Consider the following 20,625-nt stretch of genomic DNA (forward strand, 5'->3'; position numbering starts at 1 on the left):
TCTGTTTTTAAATTTTTGAGGAACTGCCATACTGTTTTCCTAGCACCTATACCATTTTACATTCCCACTGAGATTATCTATCGCATTCCCCAGCATTTCAAACCCAATGAGTTTTGGCATTGGCAACATTTCTTGCCCGATTAATAACAAAATACCTTTTGTGCTCAATACTAATTTCATTTAATGAAATGAAATGACTAATGTCATATAACAGTTCCAATCAGTTATATGATGGATTCCAGTCTTGGAGAAGTTAAAGTGTGGGGGAAAAAAAGTGTCATCTTAGAGTCCATGAAATACAGTAAATACACTAAGAGCCCCTCAAATTTTTTTTTTATAAATTACACAGCTTTTAACAGTCTTTATAAAATAAGAAAGTAAAGGTAGCTGGTTACCAGTAGTGTATGAAAATAATTCCTAAAAACATATAAACTACCAAAACTGAAACAAGAAGAAATAGAAAATGTAAACAGAAGTTGAATCAATAATCAAAAAAACTCCCAGCAGATCAAAGACCAAGGCCAGAGGCTTCACAAGTGAATTCCACCAAACATTTAAAGAAGAGTTAATAACTATTCTTCTCAAACTATTCCAAAAAATAGAAAAGGAAGGAAAACTTCCAAATTCATTCTATGAGGCCAGCATTATCCTGATACCAAAACCAGATAAATACTTCACTAAAAAGGAGAATAACAGGCCAATCCCTGATGAACTTGGATGCATAAATTCTCAATAAAATACTAGCAAACCGAATCCAACAATACATTAAAAAAACTCATTCACCACAATCAAGCGGGATTTATTCCTGAGTTGCAAGGGAAATTCAATATTCACAAATCAACATGATAAGCCATGTTGGTAAAAGAAAGGATAAGAGCTATATAATCATTTCAATAGATGGAAAAAAGGCATTTGACAAAGTACAACATCCATTCGTGATAAAAACCCTGAACAAAGTAGGTTTAGAGAGAACATACCTCAGTGTAATGAAGGACATGTATGAAAACCCACAACGCATATCATCCTCAATGGGGAAAACTGAGACCTTTTCCTCTGTAGTCAGGAACAGGACAGGGATGTCCACTCTCACCACTGTTATTTACCATAGTACTGGAAGTCCTAACCACAGCAATCAGACAACAAAAAGAAATAAAAGGCATCTAAGCCAATCAGGAAGAAGTAAGACTCTTAACTATTTGCAGGTGACATGATACTCTATATAGAAAACCCAAAAGACTCCACCAGAGAACTACTAGAACTGATACACAAATTCAGTAAGTCGCAGGATAAAAAAATTAACCTGCAGAAATCTGTTGCATTTCTAATCACCAATAATGAAGCAGCAGAAAGAGAAATTAAGGAATCATTCCCATTTACAAATACACCAAAAACAATAAGATACCTAGGAATAAACCTTACTAGAGAGATGAAAGATCTGTACTCTGAAAACTACGAACACTGATGAAAGAAATTAAAGAGAACACAAAGAAATGGAAGGATATTCTATGTCCATGGATTGGAAGAACAAAACCAATCTACACATTTAATTGGAATCCTTATCAAAATACCAACAACATTTTTCAAGAGCTAGAAGAACCAATCCTAAAATTTGCATGGAACCACAAAAGACCCCAAATAGCCAAAGAAAACTTGAAGAAGAAAAAGCTGGAGGCATCACAATTCTAGACTTCAAGCTGTATAACAAGACTGTAGTCAAGACAGTATGGTACTGGCACAAAAATAAACACATAGATCAATAGAACAGAATAGAAAATCCAGAAATGAATCCACAACTATATGTGGGCAGTTAATCTTCCACAAAGCAGGAAAGAATATCTAATAGGAAAAGAACTGTCTCATCAACAAATGGTGTTGGAAAACTGGGCAGCTACATGCAGAAGAATGAAACTAGACCACTTTCTTACACCACACACAAAAATAAATTCAAAATAGATTAGAGTCCCGCATCAGGCTCCTCACAAGGAGCCTGCTTCTCCCTCTGCCTATGTTTCTGCCTCTCTCTGTGTGTCTCTCAATAAGTAAATAAATAAAATCTTAAAAAAAAAATATATATATATATATAAAAATAAAGACTAAATGTGAGACTTGAAACCATAAAAATCCTAGAGACAACAAAAGCAGTAACCTTTTTGATGTCAGCTGTAGCAATTTCTTACTAGGCAAAGGAAACAAAAGCAAAAGTAAATGACTGGGACTTCATCAAAATAAAACGCTTTCTGCACAACAAAGGAAACAACAAAACTAAAAGGCAACCTTCAGAATGGAAGAAGATATTTGCAAATGACATATCTGATAAAGAGTAAGTGTCCAGAATATATAAAGAACTTATCAAACTCAACACCTAGAAAAATGAATAATCCAATTATAAATTAGTCAAAAGACACAAACAGACATTTCTCCAGAGAAGACACAACACAGATGGCTAACAGACACATGAAAAGATATTCAACATCACTCATCATCAGTGAAATGCAAATCAAAACTACAATGAGATATCATCTCACACAAGTCCAGAAGGGCTAAAATAAAAAACCCCAAAATAACAGGTGCTGGCAAGGATGTGGAGAAAGGGAAATAAGTGCAATACGTGTTATAATAAATATAACTATAGATGTATCTCAGACATACAAGAGGAAAAGATTCATGTTCCATGATAGATCAAACTACTTATATTTATATAAATCATAATAAGCTTATGTATAGACCAATATTGCACTGTTGGTAGGAATGCAAACTGGTGTAGCCACTCTGGAAAACAGCATGGAGGTTCCTCAAAAAGTTTAAAATACAACTACCCTATGGTGCAGCAATTGCACTACTAGGTATTTATCCAAAGAATGCAAAAATACTAACTCAAAGGGAATACATGCACCCCAATGTTTATAGCAGGATTTCTTATAATACCCATATTATGGAAAAAACCCACATGTCCATTGGCTGAATGAAAAGATAAAGAAGTAGTGGGGTGTGTGTACACATAACCACAAACACAAACACATTGGAATATTACTAAGCCATAAAAAATAATGAAATCTTGCCATTTGCATTGACCTGGATGGAGCTAGATAGTATTATGCTAATGAAATAAGTCAGTCAGAGAAAGACAAATACCATGTGATTTCACTCACATGGAATTGAATTGAAGAAACAAAACAAAGGGAAAGGAAGGAGGGAAAACCAAGAAACTTATGTAACTTTAGAGAAGAAAAGAATGGTTACCAGAGGGGTGGTTGGGTGGGGAATAGAGTTAAATAGGTGATGTGGATTGAGGAAGTACTTGCTGTAATGAGCACAGGTGTTGTATGGAAGAGTTGAATCACTGTTTTGTACACTTGAACCTAATATTACACTATATGTTACCTAATGGGAATTTAAGTAAAAACTTTTAAAAAGTCTTTCTCAAACGTATTTTTATCTCATTTCTAAAATAATGTGCTTCAAGGACAGTTTTGTTTTTCAGTTTTACCTAAGTAAGACTTAGTGACAATTTGGAATAAAAGTAAAAACCCCGTAATACAGTAAACAGTGTATCCTAGATTTTTTTCCATATATTTGTGATTTCTAGTATAAATGTCCTAATTATGCTTGTTTCTCTTTGTTTAAGGATTGTTCAAGTTTAGAAGAATATAACATTGCTGCAGCATTGCTCCCTTTGACCAGTGCTTTCTACAGGGTAAGTTTCATTGGTCTATACATAAGCTCATTATGATTTATATAAATATAAGTAGTCTGATCTATCATGGAACTACATGAATCTTTTCCTTTGGTATATCTTAGATACATCTATGGTTATATTTATTGTAACACTTATTGCATACAGTTGACCTTGAACAACACAGATTTGAACTGCATGGGTCCACTTATTTGCGTTTTTTCTAGTAGAGTACTACAGATGTATTTTCTCTTCCTTGTGATTTCTTTTTTTAAGATTTATTTATTTATTCATGAGAGACACAGAGAGAGTGGCAGAGACATAGGCAGAGGGAGAAGCAGGCTACTTGCAGAAAGCCTGATGCGGGACACAATCCCGGATCCCAGGACCACGACCTGAGCCGAAGGCAGGTGCCCAACTGCTGAGCCACCCCAAGCATCCCTCCTTATGATTTTCCTAATAGCATTTCTCTAGTTTATTGCAAGAATACAGTATATAATACATGCACCTAATATGTGTTAATCAACTATTCATGTTATCAGTAAGGTTTCCAGTCATCTCTAAGCAATGAATAGCTAGGTTTTGGGGGCGTAACAGTTATACACAGATTATTGACTACACAGAGAGTCAGTGTCCTAATCCCCACATTGTTCAAGGGCTAAAGATACTGTGTGTAGAAAATTTAATATATAATATTAAATCATCTTCTAAGATGGAACCCCACCTATTCCATCCCTCCTTTTTTGGGGGGCGGGGGCTTTATTTTTCTTTAAAACATTTTGTAACACCTGAAATTATATTATATATTCATTTGTTTACATTTGAGTATTTTCCTCTACCACAGAAAATAAATTCCATGAGGCTAGGATATTATTTCATAAATATTTATTGATAAGGCCAGGTTTATTTGTTTGTTTGTTTTTAAGTCTGTGCACAGTTAGAGATCTTAACCCAAACGTTCTCCATTATTTGGAGCTCTTTCTCTGCTAAGTCACTGCATATCCCTCTTTCTTCCTACTTACCCCTCCCTTCCTCTTTGAAAACAGAAAGTGGAATTTATGATGTTCACACTTCTGAGAACTGGCAAGTCATACTGAACATGCTCAGGAAACAAGGACAAATCTAAAAAATGCCAAACAAATGAATTCAAGGTTTAGAGGCTAATGACAACTAACGAGCCTCACCATCATCTTTTGGTCTTCCCTCCCTAACTTAAGCCTGGCTCCAGGCCCACATCATATTTCCTTTAATGCATACATACTAGCCTTCTCTGAACTCCCTGATCCTTCATCTCATTCCCTGCTAGCATGGAGAACACTATTACAGAAATAGGCCAGGCTATCCTGGATCCCAAACCATGTGGGAAATTTATCTCCATATCTCAGAGCAGCCAGAAAACTTAGTCCTCTGCCTAACAAGCCTTCATATTAGGCCCTCACCTGGCATTTTTTAAAGAAAATGACATTTTAAATCTATCCCACTTCCAAGATTTAAAAAATATTATGTAGAAATAAATAAGAAACATAGGGAAAATAAGAATTGCAATAGAAACTCAATTGCTTAAGGAACCCATTGCTTATGATTTTTTTTTAAGGGGAATCTTTTAACCATTTTATAGTGTATATTAATGAGGGTTTGATCAGGATAGCAGAAGTACCATGAGCAATATAATTAAGGAATTTATTATAAGGGACCAGCCCTTACTTATATTATTATAAAAACTGGGGGGAAAGTTTTTGGAAGGCTTTGAATTAGGCTCTACCTGTGGGCCTGAAGTCTCTATAGGTCATGACACAGGGAAGAACAAGGACAAAGTGGAATCTGTGTATATCTCTTACTTCTTCTAACCCAAACAGTGCAAATGACCTGCAAAAAAAGCAGCACTATTAGCCATAGAGCTACACAAGCATCTGGCCCTGGGCTAGGAGAAGCTGAAGGAGATGTGGCAGGAACTGGAAAACTGTGAGCTTAGTCTCGTCGCCATATCAATGTGAGCCGGCATAGCAGTGACAGAGTGTGTGAGCTGTAGCAGCACATCCTATATTACCTTCAAAGTGTAATGACTGCTGATTCATTTTTGTTCAAATCTTAGAGAAATTTCTCTTGTGGCCAACCCAAACCCTGGAATCATAGAGAAAAGAAAATCTGGGAAATGTCCTCACTTAGCTTAGTTTACACAGTACAAAACCATCATACTGATTTTTAGTTTTGTGGGAGTTTTTAAGTAGTTAATAAGTTGGGTTAAATGCCATATTGTTTCTCTGTGTTATCAAACAATAATTCAAACTTATGTTTTAGGAGTGGGTTTATGGATTTAATTCTTTGTTGTTGGCTTGGTTTGGCCATGAATTAGGAGCCAGAAACCATACCAGTAATATGTGCAGGAAAAACTTAAGTTATTAAGTAGTAAGTAGCAGGGGATTAACTCCCAAGAAGTAAATAGAATTCCAAAGAATACAGGCATATCAGAAACATGGAGCAGCTACTACTTCTTGGGTGTAGGCAGAGTACCCAAGAAAGGAGCAAACTTGGAAGAAGGCTTCATCCCAATAAGACTTGTGATTCAAACCTTGCTAGAGCAATGTTTTGGCCACTGGATGGCATAGAAATTCATTGAGGTGCCACAGACCAGAGCTGTTAAGTGGGAAACTACCTCCTGAAGTTCTGGCAAAACTTGCTGGTAATCCCCCTTAGTAGAAAGCCAGTGAAACTTAATAAGAAGCCACTGTCTGGACCACCACTGAAATTCCAAAAATGGTGAGCATTTGGGGGTGTCCCGTACACCACTAGCAGGGGCATGCCATAGGAACTAGAAGGAAAAAGCACACCAGAACCAGGAAAAGAAACCACTTCCTACTGCATTGGCCCTTCAGCACTTTATACTGACAAAAGTTAGAATTATGCCAGCTGGTAAAGAAGAAATGTTTATATGTCCAGTTCCAGTATCACAAAGCAGGGCAAAGAAAGGTCAATTTGGAGGAAAGACATTGCATCAGTAACTGACACAGTGGGGTTAGAGAGGGTGAGGGTGGATCATACCAATTCTCAGATACTTTCTAAATTTCTAACTTATAGGGAATTATTTCTGGTGTATAATTTAGGAAAATTTTGTACATGTAAATTGCACTATCCTGGTCACAGATTGCAAATGAGCCATGCTTATGGTGTTCAGCCAATATAAACTCCTGGGTCTTGCTCAGCATGCTTCACAGAATTGACTCAGCAGTTTGTCATATTTGAACTTATGTGAAAATATTTTTAATAATATTTATTGGACTTTTTTTTCAATGCAACAAAACTTTATTGAACATCTCAATATACAAAGTTACTATGCCAGGTAACATATGGGCAGCCACATGAGTGAAACATTGACATGGCCAGTAGGAGCTTATACTAGTCTTTCTAATACCAAATAATAAATACATAAAACTGTTCCCCAGTGCATCAACTGGATGGGTATTTCCTTAAATAAAATATATATATGAGATTAGAAAATTCAGATACTACAGAAACATAAAAATGCAAAACAAAAGCTTGTTTTCCCACTTCTACCCCATATCCTCTGACAGTTGGCTTATTCTTAAGGAAAAAAAAGTCACTCGTTGCCAGTAGATAAATACAGATAAAATTACTCTTTTTTTAAAAACTAATCAAATCATTTACATTGTTTCCTCACCTTGTTTTTTTCATTTGGTCATCTTGAAGATCTTTTTATATACCTAATTAGTATATAACACTAATACCTAATTATATTAGCTATTAGTATGCAAATATATTTTTTTCTTAATGAAAAGATAGTGTCTGTGTGTATGTGTGTTTATTTACCGTAAGTATAAGAGCAGATTATTTCACTGATCCAGGTGAAATGTGATGTTTGTCTTTTAGCATTTTCCTTTGTGTAAAAATATCTAAGATGTTTCACTTGTAACATTATATATCTTAGATCCTTGGGAATTTTTTATGCCACAACACCACAAATTTGAGGCGTTTTTTCCCTTTCAGTTTTCTCACTTTTTCTACTTTTAATGAGTTCTATGTAACTCATGCTTCTTTAACTTATGAAGCCTTTCTTGAAGGTGATACTTTAAGAGCCAGGTTTAAATTATTAAGGATTACTGGGGATACCTGAGTGGCTCAGCTGGTTAAGCATCTTCCTTTGGCTTAGGTCCTGGGATTGTGCCCCGCTCCCTGCTCACTGCTCAGCGGGGAATCTGCTTGCCTTTTCCCCCCAATTTATTCTCTCTCTCTCTCTCTCTCTCTCTCTCTCTCTCTCAAATAAAATCTTTTAAAAAATTGTTAAGGATTACTTTAATGGTGAAAAACAATGTAATCATTTACATTTATATTAGCTTATCATTTATATGATGCTTTCATCCTCAGTTCAGCAAACAGTTATTAGGTATGGCAAGCCCTATGCTTATGTTTGTTGCCTAATTGCAAGTGAATAGCACATGGTCCTTACCCTGAAGAAACATACTGTCTAATGGCCTTTCATATTCACCAATCAGCTTTAAACGGAGGAACATTTCAGTTACTGAATAACATTGGGTTACCTTTTGTTTACTTAGGTCCTTTTTATTTAAAAAAAAATGTTTGTTTAAATTAATTGATATATACTCAAAGTTTAAAGCAGGGATTCTTGTGTAAATGTCACTTTTTGGAATAAAAAGAATTAAAGAGTAAGCTAAAACCCAGTAGTTAGGGCAGAAATAAAACCAAAATAAGATACCCTTCTCTTAATCTTTTCCCATGATAGCCTTGGACAAAAGTAAAGGCCATGGGGCCCCTTCATCATGAGCTACTGTGTAGTGCCCTCTCCATGATCCATAAATCTTAGAGTCATCCTGTTGTAGTTCTTAATCACCCAGATAATCTAGAGAGTATCCTAGAATCTATCAAAATATGAGAGATCCCTTCTTTTACTTCTTTGAGGCACATTAGTTGGTTACTGATGCTCAAAATGAATGCCCAGAAGAATTGATGCTTTCTCCCCTGGTACTCATTGTAATTCATGTTTACTGGGAAGATATAGAAATACCCTATTTGACTTAAATTCAAGCACTCTGAAGAGACACATTGCCAGATTGCAAAGATCCCCCATACACAGGTGGCACTTTGTAGGTTATTTATTGATCAAGATAGGTCTTGCTTCATAACAGCATTATTTGGGCTCTCATTCTCAATAGAAGTGGACTTATTTCTTCTTTAAAATTCTCATTTCAAAAAAAAATAAAAAATAAAATTCTCATTTCATTCCAACATGTTAAAAAAAAAAAAAACACTTATCTTCTCTAGTATCCAAAAGGATACTCCCAGAGGACTCATTTTTATTAACAGGTTTGTTGAAGTATAATTTGTATACTATAAAATTCACTCATTTTAAGGGTATATTTTAGCAATTCTTAGTATATTTACAGATTTGTATAACTCTCACACTATCTAATCTTAGAACATTTTCATCACTACAAAAGAAATCTCCTATCCATTCGCAGTCACTTCTCATTCCCAGGCAACTACTAATAGACTTTCTGTCCCTATAAATTTGCCTTTTCTAGACATTTCATATAAATGTAATCATATATGTTCCTTTATGTCTGGCTTCTCTTAGTGAATAAAGTATATTTGAAGTTTGCCCATTTTATTAGAAGATTTCTTTAGGATTGTTATTAATTAAGAATTCTTCATACCCAGAGTGCTTAGGTCACCTTCTGTATAGCTTTAAATTGTATATAATTCAATATGTAAAGTATAATTAAACTAATTCTCTTTTAGTAAATATACCAAGAAAAAAATGTGAGATGTAGAACCTAATTTTATAGTTCTTTAATTTTTCTGTTGCTAAATTGTAAATTTTGCTTATACTGTCTAAATGAACATCGACTTACCTAATTGTAAATAAATTTGAGATCTAGGTATTTATCCACTTCAAAATATAAAAGCCAAAGGCAAGTAGATATATTCAGAATAGTGTGATAGGAAAATCTGTTCATTACTACCCGAAAAAAGTCCTTTGTGTAAACCTAGCTTTTACCTAATCAGAGAAGGAAAAGTGAGCATTAAAGCATGGAGAACCAGAATTTCCTGAGCCACCTCCTAAGTAATGACCTTTCTGCCACCATACTAGAAGTATTTGTCCTCCCAAACCTTGACCCCCAAAATGAGCAAACTAAAATCTGTTTTCTGCATCTTTCATGTCAAAACCTGATATTTCTTGTGTAAGCCTATGTATCAAATAGAACATGGTAAAGAACAGAAGTCCAAAGGAAAGTGATAGCAATAATAAAGACAGCTCATTCTTACTACCTAGTACAAGGTGCTACATTTGACTTGCAGGGCCTAATCCAAATGAATGGATATTACTCCCATTTTAGATGAAGGAATCTCTACCATTTAGCTAGTAAGTAGCAGAGCCATGACTCAAACTCAGTGTCTGACTCCAAAGTTTGTATTCTTTATGATAAGATTCCCCAAGTGAGTCTCAATTTATATAGCAGAGTTCTGGGAGCTTTTCATCTTTTTGCTTAGAGGTACTGAATTGACATCACTCCTGTCCCCTCATTTCTCTGACCAATATTATCCTTATATCCAGCAAGGATACTTCATTAAGCTTTGGCTTAGAGTGGGCAAAGTCAGGAAATACTGGTTAATTGGATGTTATGATTAATAAATAATTGTCACATATTATTATATGTGAATCTCTAATTTCCATGTATTTCTAATAGAAAACATACTAAGTACTCAGAATCACACCAGATGCACTTTTGTAATTCTCTGATAATTTAGAAGTTACTTGAATAACTAACTGGTTTTGCCCTTAAGTTAGTAATATAGACCCTACTTGTCCTACTTTTGATATGACAACGTATAGATAATTTTAACCAATGGAATCCAGATGAACCTAATTCATGGTATTAAGACTGTTGCTGGAAGAAAACTCTTACAATAACATAAAAAAATAGATATTTCATCAGTTCTTCTTTCCCCTCTAATGGTAAATGACAAGAGAGATTCTTAAAAATCTACAAAATAGGAAAAGAATTTTGTTTTTCCTAAACTTCATGATCTGGATACATTGCATTTCCTACAATAGGTCTCAAAGGATGACATTTTTGGCAAAAATCGGCAGAGGGTGGTGATGAAGGGTCTTTTTTCATCTTTTTTCTTCTGTAAAATAAAATACTAAGCTTAAAAATAAATTAGCAGAAAAACATTTGAGAATGAAGACAGACATCAACAGTGGGCTGAATCCAAATTTGGCCTGGCAAAGATATGAATGTGCTTATTACAGCAGATACCTCCAGCACAGCAGAATTTTAGAATGGCCAGAAACAGTGTCTTGCTTTTATTTCCTCCCTTCATTTTCTTCTTGTTCTTTCAGACAACTTAGCATTCCTTCCTCCTCCCCTCTAAGCACAACCTCTTCTTGCTCCTCCTACTGTTTCTTTCCAGTTTTGGGTGGCTGCTCCTCTTCTCCTAGCTGCTTCTCTTCTCCTAGTCCTGTAAAACCTCTCCTTCTGAGAAACTGAATTACTTTAGAATTACTGTTCTTTATTAACTTATCTTCACTGTTTAGTAATATAAGGCAGTTTGGAAATTTAAAGGAACATAGTTACTTATAAAGTTACATTAACTGCCTGGTAAAAAATTGTATTTAAACTAATTTGCTGAGTGTCTCCTTTGTGTAAAACTCTGTATTAGGCATTGGGTGAGTTGCAGTGATACCTAAGACATGATTTCTGCCCCCCACGCTCCCCAGTAGCTGGTTATCTTATAGGGTAGAGAGGAATGAAAATCACTACTAGTAAGCAGAATAGGAGGAAACAAAGTGAACTGTTATACTGAAGAATGTACCAATGATGAAGGACACAACCTTTTTTATTTGAATCCCTCATACTCTTATAGGCTTCCTTACATAATGACACTGTGATTTATGGTAACTATTTCCCCTTCTTCCCTTTCCCTCTGGGTTCAGGCCTTGATACCTGTGATTTTTGTTCCCTCCCTCATATGAGGGCCTTTTTTCTCAGCTTTCTAATCCACTCTCCATACTTTCCTGGGCTTATTCCTCATTCTCCCCTCTTTTCCTTTTCAGAACCCTTTTTTCTATTACTGCTTCTGCTGCAAGCAGTCTTAGAGCATCCTTCAACATTAATATACATGAACTGGGGCACCTGGGTGGCTCAGTCAGTTAAGCATCTGCCTTCAGGGGATCCCTGGGTGGCTCAGTGATTCAGCGCCTGCCTTTGGCCCAGGGCGTAATCCTGGAGTCCGGGATCGAGTCTCAACGTCGGGCTCCCGGCATGGAGCCTGCTTCTCCTTCTGCCTTGTCTCTGCCTCTCTCTTTCTATGTCTATCTTGAATAAATAAGTAAAATCTTAAAAAAAAAAAAGCATCTGCTTTCAGCCCAGGTCATGATCCCAGGGTCAGGATCCCTGTTCAGTGGGGAGTCTGCTTTTCCCTCTCCCCCTCTCCCAGCTCATGTGCTCTTTCCTCATATATATATATTGATATATATATATATATCAATTGAATAAAATCTAAAAAAAAATACACACACACACACACACACGAAAGCCATACCAATCAAGACATTTGTATTAATATTATAGGGAACTTTGGGGATTCCTGGGTGGCGCAGCGGTTTAGCGCCTGCCTTTGGCCCAGGGCGTGATCCTGGAGACCCGGGATCGAATCCCACGTCGGGCTCTCGGTGCATGGAGCCTGCTTCTCCCTCTGCCTGTGTCTCTGCCTCTCTCTCTCTCTCTCACTGTGTGCCTATCATAAATAAATAAAAAAAAAAAAAAAAATTATAGGGAACTTTATTCACAAAGGATAATCTGTTACCAATTTCAACCTCAACAATTGTTACATCTTTTTGTTGGATTATCACTTTTATTATTATATAGGGCCCTTCTTTGTATCTTGTTACAGTCTTTTTTTAAAGTCTAGTTTTTCTGATATAACTACTGCCACTCTGGCTTTCTTTTGATATCCATTTGCATGATAAATGTTTCTCCACCCCCTCACTTTCAAATTGCAAGTGTCTTTATTTTATTTATTTACTAAAATATTTTATTTAAATTAAAATTGCCAACATATCGTATAACACCCAGTGCTCATGCAGGTGTCTTTAGATCTAAAATGAGTCTCTGTAGGGGTGCCTGGGTGGCTCAGTTGGTTAAGCATCCATCTCTTGATTTTGGCTCAGGTCATAGTCTCAGAGTTGGGAGATCAAGCCCCACTTCAGGCTTCAGACTCTATGGGGAGTCTGCTTGAGATTCTTTTCCTCCCTTTCTGCCCCTTTCCTCCTGTATTCTCTCTCTCTCTCTCTCTCTCTCTCTCTCTCTCAAATAAATAGATATTTTAAAATAAATAAAGTATGTCTCTGTAGGCAGCATAGAGATGGATCTTGTTTTTTTCTTTTATCCATTCTGTCATCTGTCTTTTGATTAGAGCATTTAGTCCATTTACATTCAAAAAAGTTACTGATAGATAGCTCTTTATTGCCGTTTTTACTGGTTTTATTGTTTCTTAAGGTTTTCTGTGATCTTTCTTGCCTTCCATGTTTGCTGATTTTCTTTAGTGATATATTTGGATTTCTTTCTCTTTATTCTTTGCATATTTATTAGTGGTTTTTGATTTGTGGTTGTCATTAGGTTTGTATATAACCTCTTCTGCACATAGCAGTCTATATTAAATTGATGGCCATTCAAGTTCGAACCCATTCTTTACTCCTGTCCTCCCCACGTTTTAGATATATAGTGTCATATTTTACATCCTTTTATTTTGTGAGTTCCTTGAACTTTTTAATAGAAATATTCATTTTAATTGCTTTTGTGATTCCTACTTTCATACTATCGTTTTTGGTCTTTTTCCTCCACTCAAAGAGTTCCCTTTAATATTTCTTGTAGGGCTGATTTTAGTGGTTATGTACTCCTTTAATCACTGCTTGTCTGTGATCTCTTGCTTTCTACTTCTATTTTGAATGTTAGCCTTGCTGATAGAGTATTCTTGGCTACAGATTTTTTACCACTCAGCACTTCAAATTTATCATGCCACTTGGTTCTGGCTTGGAAAGTTTCTGCTGAAAAATCTGCTGATGAAACCCTTATGGGGTTTCCTTTGTATGTGACTGTCCTCTGTTGTCTTGTGTCTTTTAATTTTTTTTCTTTATCTCTGTATTTTGCCATTTTAATGATTAGATGTCTTGGTGTAGATCTGCTTTTTGTGAATTTTTTCAGAAACATCCAGATCTTGCCTTCTGGATCTGGATATGTTTCCTTCCCCAGATTAGGGAAGTTTCCAGCCATTGTATCTTCAAGTACATTTTCTGCCCCCTTTTCTCCCTTTTTCTTCTGGAACTCCTATAATACAAATGTTATTATATTTGATGGAGTCACTGAGTTCTCTGAGTCTATTTTTGTTTGCATGGTTCTTCTTTCACTTTTTTTCAGCTTCATTGCTTTTCCATTTCTTTGTCTTCTATGTCACTAGTTCATTTCTCTGCTTTTTCTATCCTGCTGTTTATTCCATCAAGTGTGTTTCTCATTTCATTTGTTGAGCCCTTTAATCTCTGCTATATTATTCCTTATCCCTGTGTTAAAGGATTCACTAATGTTCCCCACTGTTTTCTCAAATCTAGAGAGTAACCTTAGTCATTGATTTAAATCAGGCATGTTTCACTTTGCTCTATGGCTGTGGCCTTATTTTGTTCTTTCATTTGGGATAAATTCCTGCCTTTACATTTTGTCTAAGTCTCTGCCTGCTTCTCTTAGAAAAGCCTGCCCTTGAAAATAATGGCCTTGTGGGAGCACCTGAGTGGCTTAGTCAGTTAAGCATCTGCCTTTGGCTCAGGTCATGATCGCAGGCTCCTGGGATGGGGCCCTGAGTTGGGCTTCCTGCTCAGTAGGGAGTCTGCTTGTCCCTCTCCCTCTGTTCCTCCCCCTTGCTTGTGCTCTCTCTTGTTCTCTCTCTGTGTGTCTTTCACACTTACTCTCTCAAATTAATAAACAAAATCTTTAAAATAAAGAGAAAAAAATAGCCATATGAAGAAGATATCATGTAGTTCTGAGGCCTGAAGCTTTAAGGAACTACATGACCTGACATAATACAACTGCTGTTGTGTTCTGGGTGTTCAGTCCTTCAAGCCAGTCATCATGGAGGCTCTCTTTGCCTGTTGTCGGCAGTATTTGGTCTTTGGCCTGAATGTGGCAAGTTTTAATTAGGTATACTTTGGTCTGCTTATAAAATAAGACCTGACACCACTTCCATAAAATAATGAGTCCCTGCAGAATTCTCTGGTCAGAGACATGGTGTGGGCAGAGTTTGTGTTAGTCTTCTGGGGGAGGACTCTGCACAGGGACTGAGGGACGTGTGACCAAGAAGGACAGTCCCAACCAGGAGCTTAGTGTAAAAGCCAGTTAGGCAGCCAATGCGTGCATTCTGCTGGTTCCTGCATGTGGCCTATAATTGTGCTGAGGGATAGGGATGAGAAATGTTGCTGGCCAGCTCCTTTGTTCCTGGAGCAGTGTCTCAGTGAATGCTGCCTCTCAAGGACATGCTCCATGAAGAGCAAATAATCTCCCCATTGTGTCCCATGCGCTCTTTAGCTGACTATTTCCACACTGTCTCTGCCATGGTTGTTTGCCCACCTTCTCTCAAGGAGCAGCCCTGATGCCTCTGGACTCTCCCACAGCGCAGCCCACCGACACTTAAAACTTTAGGCATTAAGCCCCTCTGCTTGCAAGAATTCACAAAATTCAGCCCTTCTCACTTTCCAAGCCAATGGCCATGGGGAAATACTCTCCTTGTGCATTCCTGTGTGCCCCTCTCTCTCACCCTTCTCCATGACTACAGCTCCCTCCCTCCCCTCTGTAGCAGCCAAGATCTGTTTCTCCCCTAAACCATTTCTCTGCACTACCTACCTTCTTTGATATGGCCTCTTCTGTATCTTTAGTTGTGGAGTTTGTTCTGCCAGTCTTTAGGTCAGTTTCTGTGGTATTTAGAATGATTTGATAGTTATCTAGTTGTATGCATAGGACAAGGTGAGCCTAGGGTCCTCTTACTCTACCACCATCTTCCCCCAAGAATCTAGTAGGAATCTGTGCTTTTGACCACTTCCTTGGGTTCCATTGGTGCTTGAGCAGCTGAAAGAACTCAGAGAAAAATGTTACTTGCTAGATCACCAGCTTATTATGAAAAGAAATAACTCAAAAAAAAAAAAAAGATATAACTCAGGAACAGCCATATGGAAAAAGATGCAAAGGACCAGGTGTGGGGAAAGGGTGCATAGTTTCTGTGCCCTCTCCAGGTGTGCCTCTCTCCCAAAGTCTCCCTGTGTTCACCAACTCAGAAGCTCTCCAAACCCCCAGTATTCCATATTTTAGGTATAATTGTGTTACTTTTTTGTTTTTTTAAAGTAGGCTCCACACCCAGCCTGGAGCCCAACACAGGGCTTACCCTCATGATACTGAGATCAAGACCTGAGCTGAAATCAAGAGTCTAACATTTAACCGACTGAGCCAGTGAGGTGCCCTTAATTGTGTTGCTTTTAAATTCTTCCTTAAGATGTGGTCTGACTACCTGTCATCTAAAGTCTGAGCTTATCTAAAACTCAGATATCTAAAACAACCCATGAAATAATTTTTCCCTCATGGATTTTCTATACTTGATAGTTCGATTTGTATATAGAATTCATTATGAAATAAAAAATATTTACCCATGAAGATATTATCAGTCAAAAATAAGCCATATTCAAAGCCATTTTAACTTCTTAAACATCAGAAAAACATTTTTATTATTTTCATAATATATTAATATGTATTATATGTAATATATATGATATAACACTTAGTCACATGTTATATTATTAACAGGCACTGGGCTTTGTAGGGAATGGTGGGGCAATGGGTAATACCCAGCCACCATAAACCAAGGACTGAGAGCTGATTTCAGGAGAAAAATTGAGTTAACCCTGAATCATCTGTTATTTTATGCTGGCTTCCCTTCATGATTAGTTCAGGTTATAAAATAAAATTTTCCTTTTAATGGAAAGAGAAGTGCTCTTAGGTCAAATTTTCACCCACTTCTCTAGAATTACTTGCATTGACGGACCCAGATTGTATGTGATTACAATTCAAATAACATTGATTTATACTTAAGAAACATGTATTTTATGGAAAAAAATTACACTTTAAGGTAGAGCTCAATTAAACTTTTGTCTGATAATATCTTATTTAAATAGCTAATGAGTGTAATCTCATGGGAGGAGGAAGCCCTGAGCCTCCTCCAGACAACCTAATGAACAGCTTACCTACTGCCCCCAGTCAACTGCAGACCAGAGGAAACACTGCCTAGAAGAAAAAAAAAGAATTAGTATCTCAGTGGGACCCACAGGTTACAGAGGAGAGATCCTACATTCTTTCCCTTTGTTTGCATAAACTGACTATTCTTAGAGGCATGAGATTGTTAGGTCTGTTATTGGGTGGTTACCTCCCCTTTCACTTCTGGTCCTGGAGTAGTGGGAGGTGGCAATAAACATAGCATTGAGTATTTAACTGAAGCCATTTAATGAATCGCAGCTGTATTAGTACAGCCCCTATCAATTTTCTTAAAGGAGGGGGTGGCAAGAGTTCTTGTAACATTTTTATGCATTTGGCTCTGGTTATGATATACACTTAGAGACAAACCAATGGGAAAGATGAACCTCTTTCCCACCAAGCACACTGCCATTTGTAATTCATTTTCAGTAGATCTCTTAGAAATTGTTTATTGAGTATATAATTGTATTATATATAAGATGCTGTAAGGATGGTGATGATGATAATGATGATAGGATAGTTAAGGTGTATTAAGCATTTCCTTATGTGTCATGCACTGTGGCTAAGTACTTCATGTGCATTAATTAGATCATAATCTTTACAACAATCCCATGGACTAAGTATTATTGTCTCCATTTCATCTTTGAGGAAATTGGATCTAGATAAATGTAAAGACCTTGTCATGGTCATTCAACAAGCAAATAGGAAAAGGTGGAATTTGAACCTAGGGACTTCTAGAGTAGCAATATAGCACGCTAAATATTCTGAAACACCCCTACACCTACAACACCACCACTAGCAGCAAAAAAAACCCACCAAAAATGTAATATAAAATACAGGTATGTTATTAAGTACATAACTAAGCACAAGAAAGTAAGAGAAATCTTCAAGAATGAAATATGAAAAGGAGGCAGAAATCTGAGGTGATCTGCTTCCACTGCAGCTTAAGCTGCAGCTAACCTGAAGACATCTAGTAATACTTGGAACCTAGAGCCTTCAGTATTGGATGGGGAGACTGAAATTTGTAAATATTTATAATTTAAGGAAACAATTTCTAATCCATGGTAATAGCTCTCAACTGAATTATTATCCTCTTACTGGTTTCCCTTGCTTTCACCTTTGCCCCTTACATTCCATCATCAACATGACTGCCATAGTTACCCTTTTATTTATTTTTTTTATTTTTTTCATAGTTACCCTTTTAAAGCATAAGTCAAATCATGTCATTCTGCTCAAAACCCTACAGTGACTTCTCATTCTACTCAGAAGCACCTTTCCAAATTTAACTTCATAATTTTGTCCCTTAGTTTCCTCATGTCTTTGCCTAAATGTCAGTTTCTCAGTGAGGTCTATCCTGATAACCCTATTTAAAATTCTACCCATTCCTCTCCAACACTGTTATTCTCCATTCTCTGTTCTTATGTGTGTGTGTACATCACAAATACTTACTATATTTATTTTCTCTGTCTTGCCACATGAATGTAGGCTCTAGGAAAGAAAGAAGTTTCATTTCTTCACTGAAACATCCTCATCTCCTGGATTGTATCTGGTACATAATTGGTCCTTAATAATGATTGAAGGAAATTAATGAAATGTAAAAACAAAAATACAATAAAGAAGACCAATAAAGCCCAAAGTTGTTTTTTGAAAACTAAAACTAGACTTCATACTCCATTTTGTCTAACTCCAGAATCCATCCATTTAACCGCTACACAGTATACAGCTTCCAAAATACAACTTCCTTGCACTTTCACAAAATTAGCCATCTAGTAATTGGATATCAGAGTCACACTGACAAGGCCTTAATGGCTCTGTGGCCTTCGATGTGTTATTTTACTTCTCTGTGCTAAAGTGTCATTAACTACAAATAAAGATGATAATGGTACCTACCTTGTAGGGTTATTATGAGAATTAGATGCAATATAACATGTAAAGTGCTTCCTGCCTAGCACGTGATAAGCCTTCAATAAATGTAAATGACTGCTTCTGTCATTAACCACCCCCCATTTTCTTGTCGAGTTAACTCAGTTCTTCCAGGAGGTCTTATGAATGTGGTAAAAGCTAATCAAAAGTCCTATAGGTGGACACACTGGATGTCTAGCACAAGATTCAATACTCAAACCAACTGTGTCATTAATTGTTATTGGCTCTGTGCTAAGTTTTGATGGCGAAAACAGATCAATAATGTGGGGAAGGGTGGAGTTGAAGAATGGAGAACATGGTTTGTGTATTGCTTTTGGATCAGGAGAACTTTGGGATAACCCTCCAAAAGCTACATAACAACAAATCTCCTCCCCTCATACACAAACACCCTACTCTACTTAGCCTATATACTTCCTACTTAAAGGGTCATATGCTGGTTACTCTAACTGAAAACAAACAAGATATCTGACTAACTCCCCAGTGGTATCATGTCAAATATATGTTTAGAAGCAATCTGTCACTAAACATTCGTCACTTTGGGGTAGAAGGAATTTAAAAGTTCTATTCAAGCCTGCTATCTATTCTTCCTATCCTCTTTTACAAGATGACAAACTCAAATGCTTAAAGAAACCAGACAAATGTCATAAATGATTGAAGAGGAAATTATATAGAACTGGAGAATGCTTGTTTCATGTTAAAGGAACATTTATTTATTTAGTTCCAGTCATTTCTTGTCAGGTAAAAACGTGGTCACAGTTTTCAAAGAAGACATCCACTTTTACAATTTTCCTAATTATTAATAACAAGATTCAGAACAAAAGAAGTACAAGCTGCCAGTCTGTAGCCTCTGCTACAGAACTTCTATGTGGAGCTGTGTAGGAAATAATGAGAATTGCAGAATTTTAACTTGAAAGATAGTTCTGGTGAAAAATATGAATTTGAGAGTCTTGTAAAGAGAGAAGACCACCAAGCCCAGTTGGGAGGAGAGAGAAAAAAAAATAATAGAGATCAGAAACTTGGGGAAAAAACCTGTGGAATGAGATGAGGAAAAGCCAAAGAATAAGACAGCATAAGATGCTCACATGTAGGAGATCAAAAGAAGTTGCTAAATTCCTACTTTGGAATAGAAATTAAAAGAAAGTTGCTAACTTGAGCAGTCTTTTAGTAGATTATATAGTGCCATTAAAATCAACTAATCATTTATTTTGAGAGAAAACAATGAGAAAGGAAATATGAGTGGAAGCTAGGCTCTAATTTATTCCACAGTGGCATAGAATTTGATATATTCTGTTGTCCCCTCCAAGTATATTTTCTCTAAAAAGAATGCACTGAAAGGAGGCAGCATCCCATCTGCTGAAAAGTCACACAGGAAGATGGGGGCAAGGCTGCAGAGGTGGGTCTTCTGTGTTTCTGATTCTGCCTCAGACTTAGTATATCTAGTATCCTGGATCCTATTAAGGATTCCAGGGCAGTCAAATAATTCCTTTGATTTAAAAATAAAATTTTACAGCAGAATAACTTAACCAAAACATGAAAATTTGTTTGAATATTTCCATCTTCTAGAGAAAATGGACTTCTCTCAAAAGTGTATTTCTTCTTACTTTGCTATAATCATGTATAGAATCTAGTATAAAATATTTAAGTCCCCCAAATTGAGAAAGGAATCAACCAACTTTAATGTCCACTCTGGTTTTGCTTAGAAACAGTGAG

At 36.5% G+C, this 20,625-nt stretch overlaps 1 protein-coding gene across 4 annotated transcripts in view; it reads left to right on the top strand.

Annotated features, from left to right (window-relative positions):
* The window catches only part of SBF2 (SET binding factor 2), a 463,379-nt gene that overhangs the window by 337,555 nt on the left and 105,199 nt on the right, over positions 1-20,625 (top strand). For all 4 annotated transcript variants that reach the window (XM_055317649.1, XM_055317650.1, XM_055317651.1 and 1 more), the window contains one exon: positions 3,626-3,694. In XM_055317649.1, the coding sequence (XP_055173624.1) occupies positions 3,626-3,694 (69 nt within the window). The remainder of the gene's footprint in view (positions 1-3,625; positions 3,695-20,625) is intronic.

Source organism: Nyctereutes procyonoides, unplaced genomic scaffold, assembly GCF_905146905.1.
Source record: "Nyctereutes procyonoides isolate TBG_1078 unplaced genomic scaffold, NYPRO_anot_genome, whole genome shotgun sequence".
Taxonomy (NCBI): Eukaryota; Metazoa; Chordata; class Mammalia; order Carnivora; family Canidae; genus Nyctereutes; species Nyctereutes procyonoides.